The sequence below is a fragment of the Carettochelys insculpta genome, chromosome 10, assembly GCF_033958435.1.
Source record: "Carettochelys insculpta isolate YL-2023 chromosome 10, ASM3395843v1, whole genome shotgun sequence".
In the NCBI taxonomy this organism is placed as follows: domain Eukaryota; kingdom Metazoa; phylum Chordata; order Testudines; family Carettochelyidae; genus Carettochelys; species Carettochelys insculpta.
Genome location: NC_134146.1, coordinates 9,769,028 through 9,791,271, shown reverse-complemented (window position 1 = coordinate 9,791,271; position 22,244 = coordinate 9,769,028). Strand labels below are relative to the sequence as shown.

At 45.5% G+C, this 22,244-nt stretch overlaps 1 protein-coding gene across 1 annotated transcript in view; it reads left to right on the top strand.

Annotated features, from left to right (window-relative positions):
- GPC1 (glypican 1) overlaps positions 1-22,244 on the top strand; it is a 316,778-nt gene that overhangs the window by 234,983 nt on the left and 59,551 nt on the right. Inside the window, exon 3 of the mRNA XM_075004430.1 lies at positions 18,173-18,564. Within this exon, the coding sequence (XP_074860531.1) occupies positions 18,173-18,564 (392 nt within the window). The remainder of the gene's footprint in view (positions 1-18,172; positions 18,565-22,244) is intronic.

Genomic DNA, 22,244 nt, shown 5'->3' with positions numbered 1-22,244 from the left:
CAAACACAGTGTCTTCAAAGAACACTACTACATCATGGCTTCCCTTGCAGATTTTCTTCATAGGTCAGGGGAGGGGGGCATAAGAAGTTCAATTTAAGAAGCTCTCTTCATTCTTTCCCTTGTCCTTGTGAAGTATTTTATATCCGGAGTTTTTTCATGCTGTGGTACTCTTCTGATAAGTCCTGATCTGGGTAAAACTCTATGATACCCCAGTCTCAACAGTCTGTAGTTGTAGTAGAAACACACCTAAAAGGAGACCAGATTTTTTTTTAAATAGTCCTTGCTAAATAAATAGCAACCATCTGAGATGTGTGAGGTGAAATGAAGACCAGATTTTAAAAGGATTAAAGTCTTTATTATGGCTGATAATTGCGTATCGCACCAGGAATACCAATGGAGCATCTGCCAAATAGTCTGAGTCTCTGGCCCAAAGACCCCTGAACCGCAAACCGCAAAACTGTAAGTACATATGATGCATTTATGCGGTGGTATATGTTGTGGGGAAAATGGCCAACATTCACAATACTTTATGTTGCTCCTGAGCTTGTTTTGCGCTTACAGAAATGTGGTTCTTTAGATCTTGTAGAATCAGTCTGTTAAAAAAGAGGCAATATTGACAATTAATTGACAACTGAAGATTCTGAGCCTGCCTATGGCTCCATGAAGACAGATGTTTTTTTTTTCCCCACTGACTTCAGCAAGATTTTGACCAGGTGCCCAGGTCCACCTGTATGATCTGCTTATATGACTGTTGCTGCTCATGAGAATAGTCAACGTATCTGAAAGGTCACAAAACAATTTGTTGTTGGCTTTAACATATCAGGCCACATCTACACTAGGCATTAAAGATGATTATAGATACACAATTCTAGGTACGGAAATTGCGTAGCTAGAATTGACTTATTGGCCATCGACTTACCTGCTCATCCTCACAGAGGGAGGTCGACAGAGGAAAATCTCCCATTGACCTTCCTTACTCCTTTTGATATTGAGGAGTACTGGGGTTGACTACTGACCCCAGCTAGTTCAATTTCATGCATCCCTACTAGGCGTGTGAAATCGAACACCCAGAAAATCGACATTGACTGAGTTGATCTTCCACACAGTGAAGACAAATGCTTAGGGTGAAGGCCTCTCAGTAAGTTGGTTTGTGAGAGGCCACAACAGAGGGTGAGACTGGGATGTGATCCTTAAGGCCAGGAAGAGAGGCCCAGATGTTGGACAACAGGTACAGCTTTGAAAATGTCAACACCTGCGTGTATGCTTTCACTTGTCCAAGGGTTGTCATTTTGCAGTTGTAAAGCCCAATTGCAAACACATGCCTCAGAATGTCCTGATGTTACAACTATTGAAAGTGCATTTGTGAGCAGTTTGACTTCCCAGGCATGAGCCAGCACTTGGTGCTTGCAGTTGCATACACATTTAATGAAGACAAGCCTTAGCACCATACTTTATTCCTTCCATTAGTATTATAACAGGGTAGCTATCCCTAAAAGGAAATAAAAGGTTTAAACAATAGGAAAGGCACCGAAGCTGATAGTTTACACATCAGCTGTATGGAGTTTAATCATGTTTTGTAGACATCTTGCTGCTAGGATGATATACTGCTTGTCCATCTACCAGTGTCAGGAATCACTTTCAGAATGGGGGTTGCATGTTTTTTGCCACTTGCAGATATATGCATTTTGGTATTTTCCATCAGTCAGAAGGGCGTACCACGTGAAAGAATTATTCTAGCACTGTAAAGCTGCTGGCAGCCTCCTGAGCAGGTCCTAGCACATAGACAGGCGCCAAAAGTATCAGTGAGGACCATGCCACTACCTATTAGAAACTTTTTGCCTTCAGGTAACCCTGGTCTCTGCACAGTTACTGGAATAAATAGCATTCAGAAAAGTCATTAGAAATTGCATGTTCTCATTGAAAGTAAATAAAGACTGGAAATTTTATGGGTCTGAAGAAGTGGGTCTGTCCCACGAAAGCTCGTCACCTAAGAAATTATTTTGTTAGTCTTTAAAATGCTTCATGATTGCTCTTTTGTTGTGTTGGAGTAGAGGTTAACATGGCTATCTCTCTGTTACTTGTGGGATTGACAGCTGTGGAGACTGAATGCATCTGACCATACACTAAGCCATGTTTAGAGGCTTAGAGAGTTGTTCCGTGCCCATGCTCATTATGTTCAGGTTCATTGGCTCTCCCTGTGCCCATGGTAGCACTGAGGAACTGTCTGCAGGGGAGGAGTCTCATCTGCCTTATTTTGCCTTCCCAAGATCAGAGTTGGTGTCTTTTTTGTAGGTGTCTTCCACCTCCCCAATACAGAATTCCAGATCCATTTCTACTTGTTTTCAATGAAAGCAAATTTTGTTAGCAAATGGTAGAGAAAGAAGGCCCAAAAACCTCACCCCACAATGACTGTAGTATCCCAATAGAAACAGAAAGCACAGCCAGATGGGTAGAAAGCTTTGTTACAAATTTCAAAATTTCATGTCAAGCTTAGCAGAAAAGAATCCTTGCTCTTTGAAAGTCTATAGCTGTCTCTTCCTCTGAGCACACTGGATGAGAGTCATGTGTTCCATAAAAGATCCAGAGCCTCCTTTGATAAGAAGCAGATTTCTTGTTTTTCTCAAAAGGCTGCATTTTCATAACCACAGTAGTAGGCTAGATGCTGAGTCATCGTTCAAAACTAATTTTAGCTCATTCCTGGGCCAGGGTTGGGACCTGTCCTTCATAGAGAAGGACATTGAGTCTTTGTGGGAACTCACACAGTATGTTCCCTGATGCCTGGAAGCCAAACGGAGCACATGCTTCCCCCATCTGTGATCCACCAGGATTCTCTACAGCCGCAGTGTTATGTTTCACTGCTTTCCAACTCCATATCTACCTGCCTACACACACACACACACACACACACACACACACACACACACACACACACACACACACACACACACACACACACACACACACACACACACAGAGTCAGCTTACTGACTCCTGCTGTCAATTTCAAGCCGTCTCTGTAAGCAGAGTTGTGGCCGTACCAGATGATAAGCAGAAAATGTGGATGTTGCTCACCATTAACTGTGAAGCAGCTCTTTTGAGAGAAGTATAGATTATGTCAATTATGTTTTCAGATCACATGAGCCACTAGCTTCATAATTCATGAATCCACATGGCAAGATTCCTCTGCAGCACCTACAAGGCTTAGGTGGGTTTCCCCTAGGAGAGACTGCTGGCCTAGGCTTGACAGGAGGTGCTGCCCACCAGGGTCTGAGTAGCAGCCCCTCACAGCAGCCTGATTGGCTGATCACCACTTTTAAACTAGGAAGCCGTGAAGAGGAGATATCTGAGCACCAACACAGATTGCCTCTCTCTGCTCTGGACCCCACTTGCAATAAGCCCTAGACTCCAGCTTCTGATCTTGGTTCATCTGCCACTTGGCTGTTCCATTGCTGCCGGTAGCCCAGTGAGCCCAGTCTCACAGAAATGCAGACAGGCTTAGGTTACTGTTCTGTCTTGCACTTTGACCTCCCAATACCTAACTCAGCCTGACTCCCGATCTAACCATTAGGTCTGATTGCCACTGTCATGACTGTGACACAGACACACCCATATTCACACCTTGGCCTCTATGCATAAAGAAATTATTCGATGTCAGTATAATTTTTGTACCATAAACACCTTGCTTATGTTTGTTCCATATTACAGTTTGCAAATGTTATGTCTTTTCGCATTAACCAATCACTGTTAAATGCCAGCCTATTCTTAAGGCCTTTACATTTTCAAAACAATTTTAACTAATTTTTGCAAAAGTTCAGCACAAAGCAAAATTGTGCTTGCATTTAACCATCTTTATCCTTTCGTGCTGTTTCACTTATAGCTTAGCACAGCTGAAAGCGTCTTCAGAAATAGATTGTGAAGCATGTTACGGCTCATGTACTTTAAAAATGGTCTCCTTGCTAACCCTAGTAGCATTACTCACAAAGCCAGATGGGAGTCTTGCTTGATCACTTTTTTAGCATAGCTATGAGGAATGTTTAGACATCCAGCCTTTGTAGGCCAGCAGTACTGGTGGCAATTCAAGATGAGAGCAAGAGTTTGGGAGAAGTGACACAGTGGCCATTGTATTCAGGGAAAAGCAATACAGGGGAAAGGTGACTCAAGAAGTAAATGTTAATGCAGCAAGCAAGAGATGACGCTGGGTTTGGCAGGGCTGGAGTGCAATCTATAAGGCCATGAACTGCTACCTGCCTCCAGGGATACTGCATGGAGTCACGCTAATGTGGAACGAATGTCAGCAATCACTCAAAGAGGAAAAGACGGTTACCTTTTTCTTAACTGGTTGTCTTGGAGATGTCGTCCCTGTCTATTCCACAACCGTCCCTCCTTCCTCCCTGTCAGAGTCACCTGCAGGAAGGAATGGCGGGCCGGGGGTGCACACAAGACCCTTTACACTGTGCCATGGCGCCACTCCCCTACTGATGCTGCTAGGGGAAGAAACTTCTGACACTGATGCATGTGACAAGCACAGACAGCTAATGTGGAATGGATGTGAGCAACACATCTTGAAGAACACCAGCTGACTGCTCATGTGCATAATCTTAGGCTCATAGGACTGGGGGGAACCTCCAGAATTCACTAGCCCATTCCCCTGCCTATCCGTAGCCTTCTGTGTGCAGCTGGGAGACAGCTTCCTTCTGCTAGCTAGTTCCCCACTTCTCAAAACTGCTCTTTTCTTTTAGTTGGTTGCACCTGTCTGATCACAGCCTCCCCCATTTAGAGGTGTTAATTTGTGTAATTCAGCTGCAAGACAGGGCTTTTTTTGGTTTTTCATATTTCAATGGTTTATTTCTAAAATGATGTATGTGCTTTGAAGAAAGACAGGGTGTCTGTCTGCCCAAGTGAGAGCTCTTTGGCTTTCCCCTCACCACCTTGTTAATTGAGGTAAACTCAGTGGCATCCCTATGTGGAATTACCAGATGGCATCAAAAGACAGAAGGAAAATACATTTCCCTGGGGGGAGGATGGGGGCTAAAAATCGCAGTCTTTAGAGAGAGAAACAGTTAGTTAGTTCCTACCTCACTGTTCACAGCTCGCCAGTTTGAACTCAGAGCTGTGAAAATGCAGCTGCAGTGAAAATATGAACTGTGAACATTGGGAAGTTGCAAGATGGAGAAACAGGTAGAGATTTGCAATCTCGTTCAAATGCAGTGAGTACAGATTGTGGTTTAAAAGATGAATCCTGTAATAAGTACCTTCTCTTGTCTCTTGTCACTCTCACAGCAGGGGTAGCCACAGTGGCGCTAGTCAAAGTTGCATAGTGAACCCATCCTTGTTTTCTTTTGTTTGGAATTTTCTGTAAGTTTATATTTCAGACTTGGCATCAGTCTAAAAGTGAATTCATTTGAGAAAAAATACTGGCTTGGTGGTTTGGGTTTTTTGAGCATGAGAGTGAGTAGGGACTCTCCCCCCATTTTTGGTGACTTTGTTTTCAACTGTCGTACAGTAGGATTTTGAAAGGTGAAGTCTGGGGCAGACACAGCCCTCACCAAAGAGCATGGTCCCAGAGGAAACTGGGTTTCATTTGTCTGAATTGTTAGCGTTAGAAAATCCCCAGCTGAGCTTATGTGAGTAACTTTTTTGCTAAATTTATATCATGTGTGAAGCAGGATCCACCCGTAGAGAAAACTTGGATAAATGTGCCACAGCTAAATCAAGGCTTTCAACGAGTGGATAGGAGAAAAGGTTGATTGTTTTAGCTCTGTAGTAATGCAGGGGCTGAGCCCAAAGGCTTTGTGATGTGATGGAGGCAGAGCTTTTGCATACCTGGTGAAGAGCCCATGCCTCATTCTTTGCAGGCCTCCTAAAACTGGAAGAGGTTAGAGAGATTCACGAAAGGGAACCCCACTCAGATGTGCCTTGTGAGTAAAGTACATCCATCACTCACCAAGCTCTTACATTTTGTGTGAGAAGAGCTTTCTTGAATACCTCTTGAGTTGCGCAAGGGTGCATCTTGCTGATGGAGACCTTCCAAAACGTGCCTTGTGTTCCCTGTTCTTGGTAAGCTGAGCACTTGAGCAGCTGCCCAGGAGAGAATTAGCTGCTGCCCAGCTGATTAGCAGAGCGCTCACAGCCAGCCAGTACTAGCAGCATGTGCTTCTAGTGCTGGTGCACATTCTCCTGTGCCTTGGTGCACGTAACATTTATTCTGCCCTTGGTTGGAAAATATTAGAGAGCAAAATGTGCATGTTGCTGGCTTTTGCAATTCCATCATTCATTTGATGATATTTGGTGTTTTTTATTAATGTCCCAAGTTGGGGAGTCATCTAAGACTGCAAGAATCTCAGCTGGGTTTTTTAATCCCCTCTCTCTCTCTCTCTTGATAAAGTTAGTGTCTTGCCATGTTGCTCATGGAGAACAGCTTGAAAATGCAAACCCTAAAGGCTCAAGAATCGGAAGTGGGAGGTACAGAACTCAATATGTATTATTTTTAAAAAATATCCTGAGTTTTCTTAGGCAATCTCTGATCTTTTTGACTCACTTTGTTTTAAATGCTTGAAGTTGGCAGTACTATGAATCACCTGCAACCTATTCTGTGAGCTCCTAGGCTGGAGAAGGTGCTGGGTTTAGTTACTTTATTTCCCTGCCTATCTTTTACGTGGGGGTAAAACAGACAGACCTTTTGTGTGGAATCATTTTAGTGAGCTTTGTTTCTCTTTTAAAAACAGGGTCAGCGTCTCCAGGCCCTGATTTAGCAAGATGATTAAACGTAATGATGCTCTCATTACAGTCGTTGGGACTAAGCATATGCTTAAGTACCTTCCTGAATCAGGGCCCTAGTTACAGGTATAAGCAGGAGCTGGGTTAATGGGAAGATGCAATGCTACTGTGACAATACCTGTGTGACTTCAACAAGCAATGTGCAGTATATACTGGATGATTCAGGATGCCTGCACTGATTACAATGGTAAATAATTCAAGCTGCTGCACCATCTCTCCTGACAAATCTGAGGCCTGACTATCAATTGGTCCTAATTACTATATATGGGCCTAATTACTAATTAATTTTTCTTAGGTAATGTAGATATTTTTCCTCTGTCTGTGAAATCTAGAAGAGCCTAATTCTTCTGCAAAGGTGTATATTGTCCTTTGAGTTCTTACCTACAGTTCTTCAGCTCCATAGGCACGGAAAGCAGGAGGGCAGATGGGAAGGGGAGTGACACCAGCCTGCACCTGGGGGCTCAGCTACTGCCTAGGGTACTGGCTGCCAGCTCCAGTGAGTCCCAGCCATCAGCCCCACTGCCTCTGGGAGTTCTGGCCACCAGCCCTGTGAGCTCTGCTTCCAGGGGCTTTGCTGCCTCCAGGGGTCCTCGTGGTTCTGCTGTAGGCTCCATCACCCCAACCATTGGCTCTGAAGCCATCACAAGCTGTGATCCTGCCTGGAGTGGTGAGGGACACAGACAGGGTATGGCAAGGGGGCACAGCTCAGTCCTCCTACCCGAAAAATTGTTCTCGGGCCAGTGACTAATGGTTAATTAGGTTGAACTTTTTCCAGAAATAGTTTCTAGTTTTTTTTGGCAGAAAGATATATACCCTGTTTCTCTCATAGTGAAGAAAAAATTAGCCTTACCTTGAATTGACAAATAGGTCTATACTTGTACTTCTCGTGCGGATGAATGGCAAGTTGCCATTTAATATGGGATCACTTATCAACTTGTGCTGCAAACATCAGTTACCTTGAAAAGAAGACTGATTATATAAGAAAGAAAGCTTGACTGAATTCTAATTAAATTATAGGTACTTCTATACATTAAAGACACTTTAAGGTTACAGAGCATCTTCCCGATTCCAGTGAGTTTACAAGCATCAATTCACAGAATCACAGAATCGTAGGGCTGGAAGGGACCTCAGGAGGTCATCTAGTCCAGCCCCCTGCTTCAAGCAGGATCAACCCCTGCTAAGTCATTCCAGCCAGGACTTTGTCCAGCTGGGACTTAAAAACCTCAAGGGATGGAGAATCCACCACCTTTCTAGGCAACGCATTCCAATGCTTCACCACCCGCCTGGTGAAGAAGTTTTTCCTAATATCTAACCTACACCTTTCCCTCTTCAACTTCTGACCATTAGTCCTTGTTCTGCTATCTGACACCACTGAGAACAATTTCTCACCCTCCTCTTTAGAGCTCCCCTTCAGGAAGTTTAAGGCTGCTATTAAATCACCTCTAAGTCTTCTCTTCTGTAAACTAAACAAGCCCAAATCTCTCAGCCTATCCTCATAGGTCTTGTGCTCCAGACCCTTAATCATTTTTGTTGCCCTTCGCTGAACCTGCTCTAGCAAATCCACATCCTTTTTATACTGGGGGGCCCAAAACTGGACACAATATTCCAGATTTGGCTTCACCAGTGCCAAATAAAGAGGAATAAATACTTCCCTAGATCTGCTCGAAATGCTCCTCCTAATGCACCCCAGTATGCCGTTAGCTTTCTTGGCTACAAAGGCACACTGTTCACTCATATCCAGCCGTTCATCCACCATAACCCCTAGGTCTCTTTCCATCGTACTGCTGCTGAGCCAGTCAGTCCCCAGCCTGTAACAATGCTTGGGATTCTTCCGCCCCAGGTGCAGGACTCTACACTTCTCCTTATTGAACCGCATCAGATTTCTTTTGGCCCAGTCCTCCAATTTATCCAGGTCCCTCTGGATTCTCTCTCTACCCTCCAACGTATCTACCTCTCCCCCTAGTTTTGTGTCATCCGCAAACTTGCTGAGGGTGCAACCCAGTCCCTCATCCAGGTCATTAATAAAGATGTTAAATAACACCAGCCCCAGAACCGAGCCTTGCGGCACTCCGCTTGAAACAGACCACCATCCAGATATTGAGCCATTGACCACTACCCGTTGGGCCCGACCATCAAGCCAGCTTTCTATCCATCTTATAGTCCAACGATCCAATCCAGATTTCCTTATTTTATGGACAAAAATGTTGTGGGAGACCGTATCAAAAGCCTCGCTGAAGTTAAGGTATATCACATCCGCTATTAAACACCACGACCTCTCTGTGGGTGAAAAGTAAGTATTAGCTCACCTAATTTACAGGTGGCAAAACCAGGGGAACACGCAGCTTAGATAAGTTGCCAAAGACTGCACTGAGTTAGATGCAAAATCAAGAACAGAAACGATAACACTTTACTCTCAGTACCAGGCCTGAGCAGCTAGATACTAGCAGATCATACTCACTTTCTACAGTCCCTTCAGCATTTCTGTTGGTGGTGCACATCCTGGAGGAGTGTCCTTGAGTCTCCAGGAATTAAAGATTAATCTTTAATTGAACGTTATGGCATGCAATGAAACCTCCAGGAATACGTCTGACAAACACTGGCAAGCCTACTTCTGCCTGGCTTGACAGAGCCCTGGCTGAGATGATTTAGTTGGGGTTGGTCCTGCTTTGGGCAGGGGGATGGATTTGGTGACCTCCTGAGGTCCCTTCCATCCCTAGGAGTCTATGAGTCTGTGGTTCGCTACCCTGGAATTTTTTCCAAGCTAAATAAGAGCAGTTGTCACCAGCACATGGAGCCTCTGGGCAGACATTTGTTACACATATTGGCAAGGTGTGCTTTAGACCAGGGGTGTGCAAAGTGGGGGGTGCAACGTGATCCACTCTCCCTCTCCCACCCCCACTCCCACCCCCAATGGCTTCTGCTGCCTCGCCAGCCCTCTGCTTTCTCCCCTGCAGCCTCCGCCTCTGCTGACACCAAGGGAACACCTCCCCCTCCCCCGTCCAGCCGCTGGGCCAATTGGAATGTTCAGAGGCCCTGAGCCAAGCGGTGGGGCCAAGCGTTGAGCTCCCGGCTCAGTAAGGCAGCCATATTGGTCCCCACAGCCTGTGTCATGCTGGCCCCCGGGAATCCCCCGAGGTGCCAGTGTGGAGTGAATGCTTCTGCCTGTGGGGATGCAGGGCACTGATCATGAATGCAGTGCAGCTGTCAGTCCCCTTAAGTTCCCCCCACACCATCCTAGGGTCCTCCCCTCAACCGGTTCTCCCCCTTCAGGGCTCCCCTTGGAGTCCCCTAGCACCTCCTTCCAGAGCATCCCACCCTCTTCCTGAGCATCCCACCCTCTTCCTGAGCATCCCCCCTTCATAGCCCTTCCTGTGGTCCTCCCACAGGTTGCGGGGTTGGAGGGTGCAGCTAATTGCAGGGCCAAAGCCGTGGGGCCTGACGTAAAAACCTTCGTCACCCCTGCTTTAGACCATTCATTAGATCTGCTGCAAATTCTGAATAATGTTTGGCTTCTTCACTGGGGCTAATATGGGTGAGAAACCCCAGCATGTTGTCAGCAATCCTGTTAGCACTGTCCCACAATGCACAGTGTCTCTCAGAAACACCTGCACATAGTTGTTATGTCAGAGCTCTTGTGCGAGGTTACTGGGAGCAATGCCCTTTACTGCTGTGTGTAGACAGAGCCGTGTGGGTAGATGCAAGTGAAGTGGAATTACTTACATGGAAGCTCAGAACCAGGCCTGTGCATAGCAGGCAGGTGACAGGCTTGTGAATGGCACACAGTGGGACCCTTCAGAGTGTTTGAGGCCTTTTAGTGAAATGAAAACTCTGATGCCAGCATTAACAGTGGTTAGGTCACTTGCAGGATGTGGAAACAGTGATCATTCTACTACAATGGGGATCAAATCAATATTTCCCTCCATTTCAGGCCTAGCAATAGTAAAATTGTCAAAGGGCAAAAACACAGAATGACCAGGTTCCACAAGATCACCAGGTCTGAGATAGCAGCAGACCCAGGCCTGGCCTCAGGAGAGATAGTGTCCCTCCCTCCAGTGGCCTTTCTTGTGATAAGAGCAAACAAAGGAGAAATTAGGCTCTGTCCGTGGCAGCGTTCCCCAAGGAGAAGGAAGGAGCTGAATTGCTATTCATCTTGATAAGCAATTCAAGGTGAGTGCATTTGATAAACTGTGTGTTAGGACAACCAGTGCTTAAGGCACTTTCACTACTCATTAAAATGAGATCTTCAGCTAAGCACTTGCTAATGGGATCAGCATCTGATTTTTCTCCATGTCAAGGACCCTCCATTACCAGGCACTTTTACAGATGGCTGGATGTCTTGCCTGGCTCTTAGGCAACATGTCAGCTGCACACAGGCATAGAGAGGGTATCTTTTGAGAAAAGAATAGATTTTAATCTGGTGAGATGAGCCAGGGTCTAAAATTATTTACTTTCAAAAAAGTGTCTTTTGGGTGCTACTGCAGTTTAAATATTAAGTGAAAATGATGTGCGTTTATTTCACCATCCTCTGCTGCCCAGGGCACGGGCCACTTACAGGTTTAAATGAGTATAAATGGTGGATTGTCTGTAACTGTAAGTCTTTAAATCGTGATTAAGGACTTCAGTAACTCAGCCAGTGGTGAGGGGTGTGGTATACGAATGGCTGGGTGAGGTTCCATGGCCTGCAATATGCAGGAGATCAGACAAGATGATCAGGATGGCCCCTTCTGGCCTTAGAGTCTGAGGCTGCATCTACCCTACAAGATAAATTCTAATGTAAGGAAGTGAACTTGATATTGCCACATGACTGTCTTCACTATAAATACCATTAACTCGATTTTGGGTGCACTAATCTCGAGATTACAAAATCGCAGTTACCTAACGGGTACAGCGACAAGCTCGAATTCAGAAGTTGGATTAAAGGCCAGTGTGGAAGCACCATGTCTTAAAATCAAATTAGCCTCCAGAGGTGTCCCGTATGTAACCCACAATGCCCCCTCAGTGCTCCACTCTGGCTGCTGCTCTCCAGTAACATGAAGACAGAATTTCCAAGTGGGAGCAGCGAGCCTTTAGCTGTGGGCTCATGTTAGTATGACAGCCTGAGAAATGGCTTCTTTCTTTCTCTGCTATTAGCACTGGGAGCGTGTCTACCCATTCAGGTAGCCTCTCCTGGGAATTTGCAGTTCTGTCTGTACACCTGCCATTTTTTTTCTGCTGATTCCCCACCGTACCATGTGTCAACAATGCTGTGCTGGGGTTCGTGCTTGCATAACACAACAAGAAACTACTTCTCATCAGTTTACATTTGTGTGTGAACCCCCTTCCCTCCCCCACAGGTGCCAGGCAAGTCTGAGTCTTTCCCACACTCTGACACATCACAAGGGTAGCCCCAAATCCAATGAAAGGATGTGGCTGCCGTTCGTTGCTGCCCATGCTTAGGGCTCCAAGGGTGGGAAAGATATTCTGGGCTTTGCTGCCACCATGGGAAAGTCTCCCCCAGCGGCTACGATACTGGGGGTTTTGCTGCTGCTGTGGGGAAGGACTACTTCAAGTTTCTCCCCCACTGAACCTCCCCACACCCATAGCGGAGCTTGCTGACACTGGAGAGGAGTCTCCCCTATCAGCTAAGGGTCTTGCTGCCATTGGGGTGAAAGTCTCATGAGCTGAGGGGGCTGATTCCCCATGAAGGGACCAGGTCAACTGGGCAGTCAACTCTTACCCCTCCACCCCTGAAAACACGAGTTGTCCCGCTGTCTCCATCAATGAAATCTGGGGCTTCCACCATCACCTTATTATAGCTACAGAGACATTCTTTCTGTGTTGTTCTGTTTTGTTCCAATGATCCCAGCTGAGAACACAGTCATTGCACAGAAGCCTTAGAGTCACTGGAAAGCCAAAGACTCTCTCCAAAACCAAAAATTCTTTCTTTCCTCCACTTTTCTATCCTCTTTCTTCTTGCTTTTAAATATAGTGCAGGCCCCGGTATAACTTTCAGGAATCACATGCATGCAATGATGGGAGGTGGGACAAGTGGATGGCCAGTTGAGAATACCGTCACTGTACTCGTGTTGGCAATGTAATGTGGGGGGAAACCAAAAATTCTTTTTTCTTAGACTTTTCTGTCCTCTTTCTTCTAACTTTGAGGGTCTCTGCATTATTTCCAAGGACCGGCATATTTTCAGGGATCGGTAGGGGAATGAGGAAGATGCAATGTGGGAAGATAATGTCAAAGACCAGTGAGCATACCATGAATGCTATGGGGATGAGGGAACTGTGGGATAGGTTCCCACAATGCACTGCTGCAACAGTCGATGTTAACCAATTTGAGTGTGGCAGCAAAAAGTTGACTTTGTGAGGAGGGCGTGGGAAGTGAGGATGGTCAAATTTGAACTTATAAATTCCAGAATTAGAAAATCAATATTAATAAATTCAAATATATCTTGTAGCGTAAGACGTATCCAAGGTCTCGTTGTCTCTAGAGAAATTTAGGTCATATAAAAACTGGGCTGGAAATGTACAGGTTTAGCCTCTATAGTCTGTTACTCTCTTGTCTGACATCATCTGTAATCCAGAATCATTTCAGTTAGCTGGATGACCACTTCTTTTGGGTGTGGCCAAGTTTCCCACAGTCCCATAAAGGTTGTTCACAGCTGCTAGTCCTGACTCTCAGTGGTCTGTGCTTTTGTTTAGCTCTAATTTCCCGCTAAACATCTTTTAAGAGCCCAGTAAGCAGCAGAAGTGTTGGTAAAGTGCTAGACAATATTGACGGCCCATGGGTCAGCAAATTATCTCATCGAGCACCGGTCAGGACCCAAGGGTGCTGAACAAGAGAGGTTCAACCTGTGGTGGCCCCTGGTTTGGGACTGAGTCCATTCTGGTGCCCAGCTTGAGATAGGAAGGCTTGTTTTGGAGATGTGCTATATTCCCTAGTGGGAGGTAGGGATGCTTGTAGTGCCTATGGATAAGTTAGGCTTTGAGTGTCTCATGAGGCATCCCCACACACTGAGTCACTCACAATCAGTAGTCAGGTTTGAAATGTGTGGCTGCCAATAATATTGGAATGTGACTGACAGACTCTGCTGAGGCAAAGCCAAGCCTTAGAGTGGCCAGTTCACTTAATTCCTTGGGAACGTCCTGGTTTTCCATGAATGTCTCAGGCAATTACATTGAAATTGTGTTGTTTTCCAGTTCTGATAATAGCTGGCTGGCTAGGAACTGGCCCTGTTGCAACCCTCAGCCCCATCTGTGTCTGATTGCAGCCTTGGCGTGGCACTGCCTGCATTGATTTGATGCAAGACATATCCCACAAAGGAGCCCGTGATGCTCTGCAGCCTCTGGTTTTGTGGAGTGTGGAAATCTATTAATGCTGCCCAGTGCTACAACATCCACTGCAGGGGGCAAGCCAGTGTACAGCCAAGCTCCAAGGTTATTTTTAAAGAAGGGAAAGAAGCATCAGGATTCCATGTGAAAACAAGATAGAGTGAGCACCAAGGCAGCCTGGCTGATCAAGTGGTAGGCAGGGGCAAGGGAAGGAACTAACGCCATTTGCAGCTGATGACCATAACAAGCAATCTCATCTCAAACGAACAGCTGCCCTCCCCACAGCTCCGTAAGAGAGACCTCCTCCCTGGTGCTGGCCCCTTTCTGCACCAACCAGCCACAACAACCATTTTTTTTAAAGAAAAGAAAAATATTTAGAACCAATCCCCTTCCTATGGAGGACTTGGGTGTTTTGAGTGCTGACACAGATGCTTAATGGGCGGAGCACAACGTTATAACCAGAAACTCCTGAATTTTGACTCTGTCTATTCCACTCTCTTCCAATGTCTTGAGCAGTTCTTGCACGCTTACTTTCTCCAGCTGTAACATGAGGAGGTGGATAATTATTTCCTCACAGAGGATGCTAAATTTTGAAGTGTTCTTAAAGTCCCCAGATATTGTGGGGATGGAACTAATAAATACCTCTCTCAGACAGCACCAGTGTATGTCGTAGCATGCTTATTCTTCCCCCTTATGACTGCAATTTCACCATCTCACCCGTTGGCTGCAGAAGTGAGATTTAGCATGTTACCTGAGGGGAGACTAGAATTAGCAGTCAGTAGCAGAATCAGGATCAGAACTGCCACTCAAAGCTCCTGTTGTTTAAATCTTGGAACGGGAGACTGGATATCTTTGATAAACATTCTCCATGATTTCCTTTTGCTTGTTATCGCCACATACGATTTTCTGCCCTGTATTTCTTATACAGGTCTTTGTTTCTAGCCTTTGCTAGGGTTCCCATTAGTCAACTACACTTTGGAGGCCTAATTACCAGAGCTTCTCTGAACTTGGCAATATTTCTTCTTGTCAAAGCTCCTGCACACAGAACACTAATGAATACAGGATGGCCTGTAACCTCTGCGTGTGTACATCCACTAGGGGTTTGGATTACTTCGTTAATCCACAGTTGTGCAGTTGTAGGTCCCTCCTTATAAATGACTTATGCCACATACGCACTCCATGTGCACATTCGTCATTCAGAGAAATCTCCAACCTCAGTTCTCAGTTACCCGTCCATCCCCCTGGGTCACAGAACACGGAAGACACTCATCAAACTACGTGACCTGGAGCCCAATAAGGACACTTACTAGGTAGACGGTAGAAACAAAGAGGAAGGCTAGACAGGAAATCAGCCTAATCACCCAAGTACCAAAGAGACTTTCACCTGGAGAAGATCAGCTAGCACTTACGTTTGGTGCAGCGAGTGAAGGAATGCAAAATATCACCAGCTGGTTGAGGTCAAAAGCCATCCTGAACATGTGACTCTGTCCCATTTAGGCATATTGGTACATCCCAGTGCCATGTGACCTGAACATGCCACATTGTACAGTGATCTTGGTAGGTCTGCTAAGATGAGCAGTGTCCATCCTGGACTGTACCTGGATGGATAGGTGACCTCTTGGGGGGTGAGAGGGAACAAGGTGGTTGTGACAGTTCAGGAGATGGGAATTGTCCCTCTAGTAACCACTCAGTCACTGCTCTGGCACTGTGTGAAGAGGAGATGGGTGGTAGAAATGCAGAATTGAGGCCTGGAAATGGGAGGGGTGGTGCCTCGGGTGCCCCATTCATATTCCTAAAAGAGTAATTGCCGTATAATCCACTTACCTACATTTTTGTTTCCTGAGCTGAATATGGTCATTTTCTTTTTCTGGAGTGTCCTGGTGCCACTTAATGGTGTATAAAGATCCTTGCACTGAGATAGGGCCAAGTAACCCTGGCACGCTTCTGTTTGTCTAACCTATCAGTGCACACCTCCAAAGACAGAGATTCCCCAGCCTCTGTGGACGCCTATTCCAGATCTTAACTATCCTTAAAGCTCTAGAAAGCTTTTCCTAATAGCTAACCTAATTAATGCTAATATTTTTAAAAAAGAAAAATTTTTAATCATTAACATTTTATTAATTTTTCCCCTTAATAGGTTAAAAATTCTGAGACTAATGGTGGCTGAGATGCATTACCAGATCTTCCAAGAGTCTTATGTTTGTAGAATGCCCTACTTCCAGTTTTGCCTGTTTATCTGACAGCTGTGTTACTGTCTGGCAGCCTTGCTAATATAGCTTAAATGTGCGACTCCACATAACAGAAAAGAATATTTTTTTAAAATTTTCTGGGAGTTAATGAGAGTTTATGCCATAGTTTACTTCTTGGGGGGGTCAAATGCTGGTGGCATTACTCACATGGGTAGTCACAATGCAGTCAACATTAAGTTACAAAAGTGAACACCTGCTTAAATTATTTCCAAATGAAGAAGAGATTACTCCTGTGCTTCAAGTTAAGTCCTTGCTTAAAATACCTTGCTGTTTGGAGCCTTAATATTTAGAATCCTACAAATTCCGTGAAAGAAAACGTTTCCTTTAACTGCAGAAGCACTGTAGCAGTATGGTTTAAAAGAAATATAAAATTAGGGCTATGTCTACACTAGCCCCAAACTTCAAAATGGCCACGCAAATGGCCATTTCAAAGTTTACTAATGAAGCGCTGAAATACATATTCAGTGCCTCATTAGCATGCGGGCGGCTGCGGCACTTCGAAATTGATGTGGCTCGCTGCCGCGCGGCTTGTCCAGACACGGCTCCTTTTCGAAAGGACCCCACCTACTTCGAAGTCCCCTTATTCCTGTGAGCAGATGGGAATAAGGGGACTTCAAAGTAGCCGGGGTCCTTTCGAAAAGGAGCTCCATCGGGACGAGCCATGCGGCGGTGAGCCGCATCAATTTCGAAGTGCCGCGGCCAGCCACATGCTAATGAGGTGCTGAATATGTATTTCAGTGCTTCATTAGTAAACTTCAAAATGGCCATTTACATGGGTATTTTGAAGTTTGCAGCTAGTGCAGATACGGTGTAGCTGCCATTTGTTATTAATGAGATCAAGGATAATGTAGTTTAATTTCTGGCTTTTATCAAATACTGTATGGCTTTTATACTGTATTAAGCACTTGTCTTGCATCTCTCCAACTATGAGCTAGCATTCAAGTTTGAAGAATTGTTTGGACAATTTTGCGTGTGTGTGTTAATTCTGCTGTATTCTCTGAAACAGGCTTGCTAACTTGTGCATATGAATTCCTGTCATACAGTGACAGCATGGGAGAGAAGCTCTTAGTATCCTTAATCCTGGCAGCCCTTTGTCAGACTGATTTCAAGAGAGATTTCCATACATTACCCTGAGCAGCTAAAGAGGCAGAAGTGGGTTTATTGAATTTTCACTTTGCTGTAGCCATTCATTATTGCTGTAGGACTGATGAAGGCCAAGAATGGGCATTTCCATATCGAGCCTATTGGCCATTAACTTCTGCCCTGGCTGGATTGATTGCATTTCTTTGCTGTGCACTCACCAAGGAGAAATGTGGCTCTCAAAGCCTAGTGTCAGAAGGTGGAATTTTGCACAGCAGATTTTGAAGAACCTAGAGTCCCTGAATGAAGAGCTTGCACTTGGTGTTGTTTCTAGAAGTTGGTGGCGGGAAGGATCCAGGTGGCAGTAGGCCATTCTTATGTGTTGGTTGTACAGCTTGAAACCTCAAATAGCGGGTGGAAGAGGAGGTCAGTCAGAAAGCAGTGGTGCCAACAGCCACTGCAGACCCTGAGACAAGGTGGGATGGGAGCCCAGCTCTGCGCCCTATTAGGTGCAGGGCCAATAACAGAAGGGGAGTGGGAGGGGCCAAAGGCAATCAGCCCTTATCATCACCTTCACTGTGGCATTGGAGGCCCCCTCCCAACTCCTTCACAGTCATGTGCAGCTGAAGCAACACTAGGCTGTCCTTGGGTCCTCTTCTCAGCCTACTGATTGATGCAACCATGTAGATGCTTGGTTGAGATATTTAGTTCTCCTGCTGATCTGTCACCCTCTTTTCCTCTCTTTGCAGGTTATTTTCAGGATTTGTTGAATAAGTCAGAGAAGACGCTTTATGATACTTTTCCTAGCATCTATGGAGAGTTGTACAGTCAAAACATCAAGCTCTTTAAGGACTTATACAGCGAGCTGAGGCGTTATTACCGGGGATCCAACATCAACCTGGAAGAGGCCCTCAACGAGTTCTGGACACGTCTGCTGGAACGGCTCTTCAAACTGATGAATCCACAGTACCACATCACTGATGAGTACCTGGACTGCCTGGGGAAACACTCCGAGCAGCACAAGCCCTTTGGAGAAGTTCCCAGGGACCTGAAGTTGAAGGCAACTAGGGCCTTCATCGCAGTGCGCTCTTACGTCCAGGGGCTTAGCGTGGGCAGTGAGGTCGTCAAAAAGGTCTCTCAGGTAGGTCATGAGACCAATATTCTCTGTATCCACCTTCTCCTTCCAAACATTTCTGGGACCCTGTTCACTGTTGATGAGCATTGCGTTGTGATGCTGTTTTTTTCTTAGATCTTCATCATTAGGCAGGCAGGATTGCTGATAATGAACATCTTTTGCTTGCATAAACAATTGCCAGAGGGTCATCTGCCAAGTAGCAAACTGGGGACATTGTAAACACTGACCAAGCAAGTGAATGGAGGTGCAGCTCACCACAGCTCCAACTTTACATTAGATTAACCTTTGTAGCCTGATGCCAAGGAAGCTTTAGTGACCAGATTGTATAAATGTTCAGTTGCTTGTATATATTCCCAGGACTTTCCTAGCAAGTATATTGCCTTGCCTTCAAATCACAGCATGTCATGACATAAGGCATGGAAAACTGACTTGGAAAGAAGGTGCTGGGAATGCACACAAGAGGTCCATTTTAGTAGTGGGAGGTTGTTAGTTCAGATAGCAACATCTGTTTATACAGAGCATGTGTGTGTGTACAGAGTGAGTGAGTTATAAAGTCCTTTGGAGTCTTTGGGGATAAAGGGTGCTCTAGACATGTAAATTAATACTATTGAATGTGATGTTTTAGTAAGATGAAAATCGTGTGCATCCTCTAGTACAAGAGGAACCTTCCAGAGCAGGAGAGAGGTTATAATACTCAGAAAAGGTAGCCGAGCTTTTTACAGAGGTAGTGTGATGTAGTTGTTCCACGTCTACAGTTGAAAGCTGGAAAATCCATTTTATAAAATTACTTGCATACTTCAAGTGACGATGGCAATTGGCAGAGATAAGGATTGGGGTGTGACTAAATTACAAAGGCAAAAATTGAAATACCAATTAATTTTCTGGAAAGAAAATGCTAGGTAGAGGGCAGCATTATTTGCTACAGTGAGTCCAATATTAGATCTCCAAGAAACACGTTAATGGGTTAACAGTGATAAATGCTTTCATTTATCAAGGTGGAACTATAAAACTGTTCTGGTAGGCAAAAGCCTTTGCACATATTATTAATGTCACAACTCTTGTGCCACTTACAACAGATAAAAGAGGAAACTGTTACACATTAAAAGGGGCCAAAGTTAATATTTTTCATGTTCTCTTTGCATTGCTGAGCATTTCAGCTTTATGCCCCCTGAGTCTAACTTTAGCCCTGGGTAGGTGGATCTGAGAAGCTAAGGCGAATAGCTGCCATGTTTCCTTTTCTCTTTTCTTTGTCCCCAGGGTTTCCCATTCTCTTTTCCTTGCATAAATGCAGTCATGGGTGGTCATAAATTGATTCATTTTCAGCCCCACTAGCTTTTGAAATGAAGTATCATCTTCTGTTATATATTGACGCATATTGATTTTTTTTAATGCGAGTGCTTGCTCATGTGCATTCCAGTAGGGGTGTGTGCGTGACATGCGCATGATCTCCAGAAGGCTGTTCCCCTTCATGAGACCAGTTGGGTTTGCTATGGAGTGGCACCTTTATGGTGGCATATGTAGGGCTCTGCCAACCTGCCACCCATCCAGCTCCTTATCACCAGTGATGATCGTGGATGTGCTCTATCTCTTGCTTGGCAAAATATCCCTGGCTGCTCTAGTTGTACACAGTTCAACTCTGTAGTTGTTTAGACTATAGATAGCTTTTTAGAAGTAAGTTTCCTATGTTGGGTTCTCTCCCTTTCTTGCTGTCTGTTCTCCCCCCCGGCAATGCAGCACCCCCAGGGTTGTAAGCAATGCAGCCCCTGCGGCAAACTTCTGCCCAGAGGAAATGCTTACGGTGCCTAGGGCCACTTACCAGGGAAGTGCAGCATCTGAAAGGGCCTTAAGTCCAGAACCAAAAGAGAGAGAGAGAGAGAGACCAGCACTTGAAACTCCTGCTTCTGGAGTCAGCACTCTGAACTCTGCTGGAGGAATTGGCACCAATCTCTTCGGAGCACAGTGCACCAGCCTTGAAGCCCCTGAGGACAGATGTCATCTTTCCCATCTTCCAGAGGTGATGTCATCCCCGTATGGACCTGCTTGTGACACAGAAAGAGGAAGTTCTCCTGGTTCTGCTCCTTCCAGAACCACGGTTGCCGTTCCGAGGCAGATACACTTGACATTTTAAGATCCAGTCACCTGCTGTATGTATTCCTACCCTTCCCGCTAACACACAAGATGCTCCTCAAGATCCACTTGTGGCCCTCTTCCTCATAGTGCCTGTGTGGCCCTGGGAACATGGGTTCACTACACTTTGCACGCTGCCCACACCCCAGCCACCCTCTTGCCATAAACCAGCTGATGGGAGATGTCTTGGCTATGCATGTGATGCAGGCAGCACACAGCAACCCTCAAGGGGCATGTGACATGCAGCGACATGTGGCCCCCACAGCTGTCTGCTTTGAGCAGCATGCAGGGGCACAGCAGGCCAGGAACCTGGCCACGTATCCTGCTGGGCTGCTGGTAAGGAGCTGCCTAAAGTTAGTGCCTCTCAGCCAGAGCCTGAACCTGGCATCTCCCCGCTTCCCTCCCCCCAACTCTCTGCACCCATAACCCCTCCCAGACCCTGCACCCCAATCCTGTGCCCCCAGTCACAGCCAAAACCCCTGTGTCCCCTCTTGCATCCCTGCTCCAAGTCACAATCCCCTCCCAGACCCTGCATCTCTCCTCCAGGTCACAATCCTCTCCTGCACCCATACTCCCTCCTGCACCCCAATCCCCTGCCCCAGGTCCAGACCCCCTCCTTCACCCACACTCCTTTCTAGACCCCATTCTCTTATCCCAAGCTCCCTTCTTCACCCAGCCTCCATCCCAGACCCTGCACCACCTCCATTAATATCATGGAAGAGCGCAGTCCTTGGCCACACACTGAATTCTTGTTAATGTGAAATGCAGTCACTGAGATGTTGGTGGGGTTTTGTACTCACTTGGCAGAGGAGTACATAACTGCATAATGACAGATAAAATGCTGGAGAATATGGCCCCTAAAACTGTACATAATCATCAGCACTTTTTGTCAGACCACAGCTGAGCCCATGGCTGATGGTGATGATGATGATGACAGGGTGCAAACTTAACCTGAACAAGATTAGATTCTTCCACTTTATCTGCAGTCCCAGGCGATCTGTTGGATTCCACCACTATGCCAAAGGAAAGAACAGTTAAGAGTACTGGCCTTTTCGAGAATCCCATTTAATCTGAACAAGCTTTTCCACCAACATTTTGCTTTGACAGATGTTTTGTGTTGCTTTGTTTGTGTGACTATAGAGATTTTACCAGAAATAAAGATTGTGACAGAAACTTTTTCAGTCAGGAAACTTCTTTAAAAATAACGTTTGAACTGAAGTGTCATGCTTGGGCTCCAACCAGGTGTGGGTGTTTCACTCCAAAGTCTACAGAGAACCCTCTGAACTGCTTTGAGTTAGACAGTGTAACCTAGTATTTTTTGTACTTTTAAGAAATTGTTTTGACTCGTTTTGCACTCAAAGAACAAAAGCTGCTGATTTTAGTTAAACTGTGGCAAGTTCTTACTTAGTCGTTGTTTAAGTTAGAAGAGTGATTGTTAAGAAGCAGGGACATTGTAAGTGACGATATGTGTGTTTTAAGTGTGCGCAGAGCTTAATTTTCCTCAGTGAGCTGAACATCTAATTAGGTGATCAGTAAGAACACAGTGAACAGTATCATTT